The following is a 12465-nucleotide window of genomic DNA, read 5'->3' as shown; positions in this document are numbered from 1 at the left end:
AAATTTCAGCGACTGGGACCAATTTTACAAGTTGACTGACCCGTTGATAAAACATTTTCTTTTATCTCTCTAGGATTCCCATTATACCGTTAGGAAGTTACATTTCAAGAGCTGTCTTCCTTTTACTAGTCCTGAATCTAGCATATGCGGGGAGAACTGTGACATATTCTTCAGGTCCTGACACCCTGTGACATTTTCAACCTAGATAAACGCAGAATAAAGCACTTGCTGTTCTAGAGTTTTTAAACCGTTTTGCCTGGAAACTTGCCAGGCGAAATCACGTTACGTTGGCTTTTATCCTTTACTTCTGAGAGAACTCCTGTGGGGAAACAGAGAACTACTTAATATGAGATTTTAAAATCATTGCAAAAGTTGGTTAGGAAAACAAATTTTTCCTTTAGAAAACGTTTTTACTGCCTTGATGATTATAGAAAAAGATTCTCTCCACACCTTTCCTCCTAAAGAAGAATGACCTTTTGCTCTGAGAGTCTCTTTTTGGGAGATAGGGAAGGGCTGAAATTCAATAAAGAGACAGTCTGGCGACTCAGTTTCTTAGTTCTGTGGCATAACTGGTCCTAGGAATAGGTCTTTTTTTTTTTTAATATTTTATTTATTTATTTGAGAGAGACAGAGATAGTGAGAGAGAGCTCAAGCAGGAAGGAGGGGGAGAAGCAGACACCCCGTGGAGCAGGGAGCCCCATGCAGGGCTCGATCCCAGGACCCCGGGATCATGACCTGAGCCGAAGGCAGAGGCTTAACCATCTGAGCCACCCAGGCGCCCCCTAGGAATAGGTCTTAAAACATCTTTGCTGGTTTGCCACAGCCTGTCACACTCCTCTGTGGTTTTAGTATAATAGCTAAAGGCAAGGCCACAGTATACGGCACCCAGACCAGGTCCTTGGATAAACTGCTCTAAGAAGGATGCGTGATGGGTTGGTAACAGGATTTCCAGCAGGAGACACTGAACACCGGAGGCCGGGGTGGCCCAAAGGGGCAATGTAGACCTGGCTGTGGGGGGCAATGAGATTGTCCAGAGCTCCCTCTCTAGGGCACGCGTGTGCCTGGAGCCAGTCCTTGCTGTTTCTGGGCCTCTTTTGGAAATGTCTATTTTGTCTTGTCTTGTTTCCTAGGAGGCAGAATGTGAATTACAGGGCTATTAAGATTATCCAGAAAAAAGAGCCTGATGCGCATCTGCTACCAGACGCCTGTCATTTCAATTTTATGCTTGGCCTTAGACATTTTATATAAATCAAGTTGATGAAACCATGGTTTGGCTTTAATTTAAATGTTATTTTATCTCATTGGCCTGTTTGCTGACCTAATGGGGAAAGTTCCCCTCTTAATGTTTTTCCCACATTTAATATGCAGATTTTAAAGTCTTTGCCAAAGATCTTTAAAACAAGGTTTCTCTAGATGACTTTCTTCCATATAGAACTCTCCAGAGTCCAAAACGAGTAACTTCTGGCCCTGGGGAAACATCATAAAGAGTCTAAATGAATTTTATCCCAAGGTACAGAATTTTTTTTTCTAGTTGTCTTCTTCTTGCCATTTAAATAGATTATGAATGTAAAGTATTCACCTTTCAATTGTGTGTCGGAAAAAGACGCCTACAGACCATAGCTAGAAATACACTCTGGCTTTCTCAACAAGCGGGAGACAGCCACACTACTCTGTGACTTACCCATTTCATGTGGAATTTCGTGACACAAGATTGCAAGTGTGGTGGTCGCTCCTGACTCGGATGAAGATGAGAAGGCCGCTCCTATCACGAGGCCGTCTGCAAAATTATGCAGGCTGTCCCCAACCAGTATCATTATTGCTAACAAGCTAATGGTTTTGCCTAAAGAACCAAATAAAGGTGTGAGAAGAATTAACAGGGCACCAGACATTTCATGGAACCCTTCACACACAACCAACTTCCCCATCCACCCTTGACATTCTTAAATCGCATCAAATTAAGCAACCCCGCTTTGTTTCAGCTTTTCAAATAAGTCAGGACTGGAGACCCAAATATAGTAATCGACACATTTGGCTGCAGGTCATTGTTTTCGTAATGGATCTGAATAGTAACGAGATAAATTACGCATGGCATTCACTATTCTGTCACCTTGTTCAGCTATCCCAAAAGAAAAAAAAATAAACATAATATTGTTAGAACCTTCCAAAATACCACCAGTGACCTCTGCATGTGCATCTTTTGTAAAGCACTTTAAAATAATTTAAGACCGTCCCCGTAGCATGTCATTAAAATGAGGCTATTTTCCAAAACTGTCTCCTCTGGGTCAGACTATCCCTGGCATTAGTCTGCCATTTTCTGCTCATTGAGTTTCCCTTTCTGGTTGGCGCTCATGGCCCTCCCCAAATATCTTGTTCACTCCCCAGCTGTGACCAGCACAGAACCATGGTCAACTCCGCCGGCCCCCAAATTAGCTTTGGTACAATTAGTTAGTGTCTTTGTCTTTCCGAAAAATAACCTTCAGTACTAGGCCAGCAGGACATTGAACAAAACAAAGAGAAGTTGTTTTCATGGGATTCCATTACATAATATACATTATCTGATTAGTGGAGACTCACTGAAATAATTAGTATCATATTTTCAATCATAATTGGGTCCAAGGTTTTAATGGACAGAATTTCTGTTTTCAAAAACCTAAAACTGTAATATTAGCATAACCCCCTTATGGAATTGGACAACTAATACATTCAAAAAGTACTCCTGGGATAACACTTATTAAGACAGTAAACCACCTAGAGATGCCATTTGATAGGAATAGCTATTCAAATCAATTTCCACTGTCTAAGACTTCATTAATTACTCACCCCTTATGCACTGTGTGCCTGGTGTAAGTAGTTGTTGCTGTTAGAACTGAACCCAATATTCTAATAATTATACACTCAGTAAAAATAGAAAAAGGTTACCTCCTGGTTTCTGTTATGTGGTCCAATATGACAGGGGCACTGTACTACAATACGGTTTTCTATTTTGTCCGGGGAATACAGTTTGACTCATTTCACATCTGACACCATAAAATACAGAGAAAGACATGTATCATATGACCTCACTGATATGAGGAATTCTTAATCTCAGGAAACAAACTGAGGGTTGCTGGAGTGGTGGGGGGGGTGGGAGGGATGGGGTGGCTGGGTGATAGACATTGGGGAGGGTATGTGCTATGGTGAGCGCTGTGAATTGTGTAAGACTGTTGAATCACAGACCTGTACCTCTGAAACAAATAATACATTATATGTTGAAAAAAAAAAAGAAAGAAGAAGAAGAAGAAGATAGCAGGAAGGGAAAAAATGAAGGGGGGGAATCGGAGGAGGAGACAAACCATGAGAGACTATGGACTCCGAGAAACAAACTGAGGGTTCTAGAGGGGAGGGGGGTGGGGGGAATGGGTTAGCCTGGTGATGGGTATTAAAGAGGGCACGTTCTGCATGGAGCACTGGGTGTTATACGCAAACAATGAATCATGGAACACTGCATCAAAAACTAATGATGTAATGTATGTTGATTAACATAACATAATAAAAAAAAATCACTACATCGTACACCTGAAACTAATATCACACTGTATGTTAACTGGAATTAAAATTCAAAATTTAAAAAAGAAAAAAAAAAAAGAATTTTACTAAAAAAAAAATAAATAAATAAGTAACTTCAGTCAAGTAAATGGCAGATAGAGCCCCAACTATCAGCCACGAGATTGACTACAGTGCAAACATGTCCCATGCATTTCATTTCTAAAATTCATGGTTTACTTAGACCTATCACTATAAGACTAACTTTTTAGTTAGTCTTTTTTTAGTTAGTCTAGGCTTACTAATTCATTTTATTCTTTATTAAAAGTGAGAAAATTTCAGGCAATGGTCATATAAACACAGAATAAATATCAAATGATCGAATTCAGGGAGTTCTTACTGGCATGGCCTGGAACCTCTCAGAATCTAATAATCCTACCAGGTCGCTTTGCCATTCCTGCCAATTTGCAGAAAGAAAGCTCTTCTTTGTGGAATTAAAACAATTTAAAGTAATACATTTGGCAACATTGCAGCATGCAAATGTATTGTGATTTCCATGTACTTTAGTGTAGTTTTGATACAAGTAGCATATATTCAAATGGAAAGTTTTTATTCAATTCATACTCTGCTAAGAAATAGTGTGGCCGATTTTCGTTGTCTATTATTTTATTACCTCTGATTATGGGTTTCTAAATGTCAGATCAGGGACATGTAACAAGCCACAGGCAAATATACATATTTGTAATGTAAACCTCATAAGCACACTGTATATAATGTTTAAGATAATGTACACATTATTCAGTGGAAGATAAGACCAGCATTCATTGGTAATCTAATGTACTTATTACAGAATTATCAATAATATTTTATCTTTGCTTATGTCCCTGGCAGTCATATTCATTTCCACATTTCTAACTTATCTGAGGTTTTCCATGGTGAAACAGGGGCTGGACCTTGTCTCATGTTGCTTTTTGTTTATTTAAATCAGACTGTGGGTAGGATGTTCACATCCTGTCTTTTGAAATACAAGCTGAGTTCCACCAATGAGGTAATGTGAAACAAGTAATCAAATATTTGAAGCTAATTCAATATGTCCCTGGCAAAAGGGCAGTTGAGTAATCAAATTTGGATTTGTTCACTGTGCATTCTGTATGCCAAGCTTGATATCTGAAGTGGAAAGATTTGAGGCCTCCAAAATCCTTCAATAAGACCATCCTTACTCCCTGATCTAGCATCTACCACCGCACTCCTAATGTGATGGGGCGTATCCTTCTCCCCTCTTCCCTTCTTGCAAAAACAATAGTGAAGAAACGACCACTGCAGACCTACTAGGTGCCAGGCATTCTAGAATCTCTTCTGGAACTAAAGATTTAGAAGGAAAATATTCCTAGCCATGTCCTGAGAGCAGAATTAGACAGACTACATAATCACATATTTTGAATCAAATAAATAAGTTACCGAGGTTAATATATATAACACATTTAAAATAGTGATTGTTACAATCATGTTTGATCTATATCCCCAGCCACATTGCAAACTAGGGATAAAGACCATTCTTATTTTATTCTCCGGTGCATGCATCAGTGCCTGAAACACAGCACATCTTCAAAAATTTCTTGAATGAATGAAAGAATGTGAGAGAAGACATGGATGCATGAATGAATGAATGACCATCACGAAATTGTTGGTCCATTAGCATTCGTTAGTTCCACTGGAGCTTACTAGCTATGTAATCCTGGGCAGTAACTTACCCTCTCTCACAACTGGTTTCTATGCTTGTTTAACTGGGATAATAATTGTTCTTACTTTGTTCAGTCATAGGAGTATTAAATAAGATAATCCATGATGTGTTGAACGCTATGCCTGGCATATAATGTTAGCTAGTTTTATTACAAGGTAACTAATCTATTATGGTAGAATGGGAGTAACTAATCATGACTGTTTAACGTTAAAACACTGACAAGATTGTGTCACAAAAGGGTACTATCAGTAAGAAACACTGGGCAGAGATTTGGAAGCAATGGATGAAAACTGAAGGAGACCAAAAGAATTCAGAAAATTATTCAAAAACATAAGCCAAAAGGAATAAAGTCATATACAAAATTGGTACATTAAATTCAGAAAGAGGGAAAAATCACAGAAAGAAAAAGGTTGGTTGAAATTTATATGAACAAGTGAGTTATAGAATAAGATATGAATGATGAGTTATCTCCGATTTGACCTCCACCGTCCCAGGGACAACATCACACACGAGAGAGACGTTTGTGCTAAATTTCAGTAGACTGTGACAGAAGTCTCCAGACTTCATAGAGAAAGAAGTAAAAGGTTCAATCATCATGTAAGCATGAATTTTTTTTTTTTAATTGATATTTAGTTGACACACATTACATTAGTTTCAGGTGCACGACAGAGTGATTCCGCAAGTCTACACTGTATGCTGCACTCACGATTTTACAGGAGCCTTGACAACTACATATGGATTTACACTAACTGCAGTTCTCAGAGGATCCGTTTTAAACAATTTAGGAAAACATCGTTTTTAAAGAACGGAGTACAACTGATGTTAATGAGCAGTGTGTGTGGAAGACCGATGGGAATGAGTATTAAACATTTTCTCATAAAGGCTGTAATAATGAGATACAAACCCAGGAAGAAATCTATATGATTTCCACACATTGTTTTCAAACAGACATAATCCTTGTTCTGTGGTACTTTCTATATTTAAAGTATAGCTCTTGAAAATTGGTACTCACATTTTCTTTCGGAGGCTGTCATACTGCCTACAGGAATTTCAGCTGCCTGTGAATCTTCTGGGCCTTTCTATTTTAAATTAAAAAAAAATAATAACTGATGCAAGATTAGCAATGCTCATCATTTTGGTGTAAAAATGAAACATCTGGAGAGTTATGTTGATTTTTAAACATTTGAATACTCTAGGCTATATGAGCACTTAGAAATTTCATAGGCAAGCATAGAAGGTAAAGCAGAAGGGTTAGAGGCAAACTTTTGGCCCTGTGTACCTTTAGACGAAAATAGCTCTCTTACGTAGATCAGAACCTTCCACACGGAGTTAGAGGCTAACGAGACAGTCTGTAATTCAGGCTCTTAAATTATATAAGCCTTTATGAAACCCAAAAGCTGTAGAAAAAACGATTCTTGATTCTTGACCTAATTTGACACTTCTGTATGGTGGACTGTGGGTCTAGGATTCATTCTCTGATCTTAAAGCACATCGTGTATTGTGGATAGAGAACAAACTTATGCAATGCCTCCCATTATTCCTGAGAGTATAATATTCTGCGTTGCCCACGAGCAGAAGAATCTCGCTGATGAAGAAAGTACATCAACAGACTTACAAAAGATAAATATATATTTTAAGCTTTTCTTATACTTTCATAGGACAGAGAAGTAGGATTTTGCAGTTGACTTCTGTGAGTTAAGATTACGTGATTTTATTTCAGAGACTGACTCACGGATCAATTTCGGGAAAGTCACTTCCCTTCCCGGGGCCCCGGATTCTCATTCCATGATGTGAATACTTTTCATAAGTAGCCCCTGCTTTTCTTAAGCTCATGTCACACCCCGTTTGCTTTTACGAAAAACCTACACTAGGACCTGTTTTCACCAACTGAAAGAAATCCGGAGAGGATCTTTGCTTTTATGAAAAAAAGCCAAAAGCACCAACAGCATTCAGCGTCCGTTTTGTAGCAAGGCTAAAGGGGCAGCGCGCACCCCAGCCTTGAGTGGCGCCACCAAGCGCTTTCCCCGGGAACTGCACTCAGCGTCTCAGCATCAAGCCACCCGAGCTTCGACCTGTATCTGTGAGCATCTGTGCTTTATCTCGATTTATTGTGTGCACCTGTTAGCAAAATGTGTCCTAAGATATCAAACGGTCCTAAGAGAGGCTATGTTTTGTGTCTGGGAATGCTCACACATTTTTCCATGTAAATTATTGGTAATTGCTTCTTCACTTTATACCATTTTGCTTACAAAAGGTTTCATAGGAATGCTCTATTTTCAGATAGTGAGGGAAACCTGTATCTGCCTATTGAACATGTCCTTTTAAAGGCACATTCACAAGGGTGCCTGGCTGGCTCAGTTGGAAGAGTGTGCGACTCTTGATCTTGGGGTCGTGAATTCAAGCTCCACGTTGAGGGTAGAGATTACTTAAATAAATAAACTTCCAAAAAACTTTGAGACAAATTTAATGTGAGGCATAAGCATCTTTTTAAAAAATGTGAAATAGAGAAAGTAAACTTGTATCTCACATATTTGAACAGCAGCATCTACTCAAAAGATACAATAATGGGCTATTTTTGGATAAGTGGCTGAGAATTAAGGTAGGACCCGAAGGATACAGGGTAAGAGTGAACAAGAAAACAATGTGATTTTTTTTGGTTACATTACATCGAAAGCCTGATTAAAATCAAAAGGTTCTATAGTTCTATTAAAAGACAGAAGTTCAAATAATTATTCTAGCATTTTTTTCCCCAAAAAACTATATACTACATAAAGGAATTTAGAGGCAAGCATCCAGGACTCCTTGATTGGTGAGAATTATGAGGTCTGTTCCTTCCTGAAAAACCAGGAAATTGAACCAAACAATCTTAAAAGTTCATATTATTTTTATTCACTTTAAGGGTGATCCCGCAGCTAAAATAACAAAAGGAATAGTGAGTATATTCTTAGTAAGGTAGCATATGCAAAGAGTTCAAAACTCACTAAGTTAGCATCAAAGATTTGCTTAAATGCATCTTGGGATTCTGAAACCCTTCACTGAAACAGAAGGAATAAAGTAAAATCAGCCTGAAAGTGATTTTAAAACTAATCTCAGCCTGAAATTATCTTCTTCCAAGCCACATGTGAAGTAACTAAGCAATAAACATAATAAGGCTTTTAAAATGACTTGTTTAAAGGATTGGTTTTGTTCATATTTGAGTTAGCCCTAGATCCGCAATCTCCCAGCAGACTTCTCTTTGCTGTGTCAATGTCTCAGGCTCAGCTTACTTATCTCTAGGTTAGGAATCTATCCTTGAACTGTAAACACCTCCCCCAAGGCCATGGTTAGAGGTGGCAAGTTTTCTATTATTTGTTACTTTCATATTTTTTCCGTCCCTTTACTTGTTACTTTGAGAATTAGAGTGGGGACATTGTTTTAAACTTGATTGGAGGTTGTATTTTGCAACTTCAAGTGGAATATTTGTCCTGGAAACCTCAATGTAACAGAATCCACTTACTAAAAGACACCTTGTGGGACAGAATCCATTCTTTTCTGCAGTATAAAATGATCACCCCACTCCTAGATGCACGAATTCCTTGCTCAACATTTATTTGGCCCCATCTAGCCATGGCTAAGGATTATTCAGGATGGAAAACCTAAAGGTCAACTGCTTTATGAAAACTTGTTAACAAAATGATTGAGATATACATTATGTCGAGCTGATCGTATGTGTTTCAAAGTGGTGTAGATAGCAAGGATTTGAATTTGTGGAAAGGCTTTTTGCTCTTTAAAACAGCTTTTGGGTGCTTGGCAAAGATCTCCAAACTACTTATCGTGGTTAAGAAAGGCAAATCAGGAGTGGATTTATCTATCCTACTGATTTTCACCTATTCATCAAAGAATAAAGGAAAGAAGGTAATCAAATCAGTAGAATACCTCAGATCATTAACCTACCAACTGGATAGTTGAAGCAGATTTGCCTCTGCCTGACTGGTCACTTAATTCAGAGTTGAGTGCAAGATGGTGGGAATGGCCCACATGCCCATTAATCAAGGACACGCCCTGCTGGATGAGGATGGTTTAAAATTAGTGCTGAAGCCAGAAGAACACAGGTGTAGCCTCTGTCAATTCCATGGTTCCATTTAACACTTTGCTTATTGGCCAAAGTGGTGGGTGGTACAGAAAAAAACACGGGGTGGGGGGCTCCTGGATGGCTCAGTCGGTTAAGCGTCTGCCTTCAGCTCGGGTCATGATCCCATGGTCCTGCGTTCTAGCCCCGCATCGGGCTCTCTGCTCAGCTGGGAGCCGGCTTCTCCCTCTCCCTCTGCCTGCCACTCCCCTTGCTTGTGCTCTCTCTCTGATAAATAAATAAAATCCTTAAAAAAAAAAGCACTGAGAGAATTTCATCGTGATAAATACTTGCTAAAATGTCTCACCCTGGAGAAGCACAGGACTGCTCTGAAACATCGTTCATATTCCAAGGGACTTAAGAATGAAACTTTAAATGTCTAGTCATGATTTTAAAAGACTTGAACAGTGGCAGTTTTTATATTGTCTTTTTACTGAAAAATTATATTTACTACAAAATTAAATTTTGCAGTCTTTCTGATGGGGATGCCAAAGGGATGATAACTGAAACTATATTACACCCTGTAACTATGAAATTAATATCTTCGGAAATGTATTCATCCACTAAAGCACTTGTACCTTCTAAAATATTTGCCTTCCTTTTATTTTACTCAATATAATGAGTCTTGAAATTCTGCTCTTAAAACTTGTTTTAAGGGCGCCTGGGTGGCTCAGTTGGTTAAGCGACTGCCTTTGGCTCAGGTCATGATCCTGGAGTCCCTGGATTGAGTCCCGCATCAGGCTCCCTGCTCAGCAGGGAGTCTGCTTCTCCCTCTGATCCTCCCCTGTCTCATGTGCTCTCTCTCTCAAATAAATAAATAAAATCTTAAAAAAAAAACAAAACTCGTTTTAAGTTCCCTGACAAGTCCAAGGACAATCTGAATAAGCTCCGCACATTTTTGGATGGCCAGAATTTATTTCACTCATTTCTATCCTGGTTAAATTTCTAATTACTACACACAGGTTGATATGTTGACTTTGTCGTTTAATTTTCCCAGGCCAAGAACGCTAATCTGTTGTGGACAAAGAGATCTATTATTATCTTTTGTGTTTATTGAGATGAGAACCCCTTCTGTGGAGGTGAAGTTGTTGAATGTGCAAGCGTAGGGGCTGTGATCAAAGCAAGCATTCCTAATTTCTGAATTACTATAGTATCCTGGCTTTGGCTCCAGGACAAAGAAAAACCCTTGTTCATTAAAAAAGAAAATTTCAACAGCATTTATTTACCGTGAAAAGTTTCAAATAGAAAAGAACTGTAATGTTATCACTCAGATCCTCACTCCCAAGATCCTACCATTAACATCTGACTACCACCGTTTTACCACCTCTCCATCTGTCATCCCTCTGTCCATCCATAAAACCATCTTATTTTCTGATGTGCAGAATTTGAATCTCGGATAAATTTGGGAATAATAATAGACAAGTGCTGGATATTTTAAAAGACTGTGAAAGTTTTCCCTGAGCGCAGACATTATAAATTATGTGAACAAGGAGAAAGCCAGAAAATAAGTGGAAAACTACGGAGGACTAGAGAGCCCCAGGACTTTGTGAGGAGAATTTGCTTTATTTTGGTCTCCTAGAGCTGTTTGCAAGCATTTACCTTTTTAACCATCCCACCAGTTAATCTATTGTCTGATAGGATAATGTGTAAGAGCAAAACAAATCCATTAAAAAAAAACATACTGCATTTTACGTTTCATCACAGACGTAGAAACTGATCAAATACAGGCACAATGGATACAATTATTCAGCTGAAAAAAAAAAAAAAGATCTGCCACAAGTCCCATTTCTGAGCTCCTTGTTTTTATAATTTTAAATGTTCTTAGGATAGAAAATGATGGGTAATTTTGTGAATTTTCAAAGTTTTTGTCTGCATGTTTATTTGTTTTTGGTTAGGAAACACATCCAAAACGCTGATTAGTAGCTAGGCCTTTGGGCCCCTTCATTCCCAGACATGAAATAGTCTCCTGTTTCTAAACTAGCCACAAAGGTCAAATAGCGGGTTTTAACAAGTACCTTAATAGGCCAGCAACAGATGTTTAAAAAATTAATAACCACACTTATAGGGAAGCTGCCAGTCATTATGATCTGTATATTCTGGAACTCAGAGCCCCATCCCTTACCTGGAGAACTTTATGAAGATGTCAATTACTTTTCAACAAGGACTTCTGAAATAAAAGATGAATATTATGAAGCTCTAAAGCAAAAGATAAATAAAATTTAAAATATACCTCAGTAGTTGGTGATACCAGAAGAATAAAGCATTTTTCTATCAAGAAAAATCCATGGATGCCTGCAATTAATCCTAACAGTTTCCAAATATGGCCTTTGCTTTCATGGAAATGTCCAAACTCTGAGCCTTCCTGCTTATGTAAACCAAGGACCTTTATAAAAAAAGGGGGGGGGGGAGAGACACAAAGAAATAACTTTTGATGACTTAAATATTGATTAATAGGTCCAGTATTGAATATATTCACCTTTCCTTCTGGGGAACCCCATAACAACTGCTGGAATCATGCAAAGCCCAGTTTGCTCTTAGTTGTAGGACTACCTCCACTATATGATCTGATCAGGGTCAAACAAAATGTGTACAAGAGAAAAGAAAGGAGAACCAAATTTTCATATATTCTCAGTCCTTTTTTTCCCCCCAAGAGTTCAATCCGTATCTGTTTGCACAGCAAGTCTTCATAACAGATCAATGTATTTTATATCCAGAAGAAAGACAAAGATACATTTCCTCCAAGGTTCATTTCCCCCATGCCTCACTGCAATTACAGAAAACTTTTAATAAATGTTCAGGTAAGTGAGAAATCTGCCTGAAAGCCTTCTTCCATGGAGTGTATACTATATAGCCAGCAATACTGTCAGCTCTCTGGGAAACAAAGGGATACAAGAAATGTATGAGGAATTTTCCTCTACTTGACTCATCCCATTGGTTGACCTCATGATTTCTTGTGAGCTAGTAAATCAGTATGTATCATATTCCCTCCCCAGGAGAAGGCAGTTTGGGAAACAGCTCAGTGGTTTCTACATTTAGGATGTTACTGACCACCAAAGTAAAAAGAGGAAAAAGAAATCCTATGCATACATACTGT

The 12465-nt window shown here is 38.4% G+C and overlaps 1 protein-coding gene across 6 annotated transcripts in view; it reads right to left on the bottom strand.

The window, feature by feature from the left end:
• The window catches only part of SLC39A12 (solute carrier family 39 member 12), a 70315-nt gene that overhangs the window by 24625 nt on the left and 33225 nt on the right, over nucleotides 1–12465 (bottom strand). For 5 of the 6 annotated variants that reach the window (XM_036097074.2, XM_036097080.2, XM_036097081.2 and 2 more), the window contains 4 exons: nucleotides 11602–11754; nucleotides 9197–9307; nucleotides 6276–6342; nucleotides 1682–1840 (listed from right to left, as the gene is read on the bottom strand). In XM_036097074.2, the coding sequence (XP_035952967.2) occupies nucleotides 1682–1840; nucleotides 6276–6342; nucleotides 9197–9307; nucleotides 11602–11754 (490 nt within the window). The remainder of the gene's footprint in view (nucleotides 1–1681; nucleotides 1841–6275; nucleotides 6343–9196; nucleotides 9308–11601; nucleotides 11755–12465) is intronic. The other variant, XM_036097079.2, reaches the window with a different exon arrangement.

The sequence above is a fragment of the Halichoerus grypus genome, chromosome 6 (genome assembly GCF_964656455.1).
Source record: "Halichoerus grypus chromosome 6, mHalGry1.hap1.1, whole genome shotgun sequence".
Classification (NCBI taxonomy): Eukaryota; Metazoa; Chordata; class Mammalia; order Carnivora; family Phocidae; genus Halichoerus; species Halichoerus grypus.
This window is presented reverse-complemented; position numbering and strand designations above follow the sequence as displayed.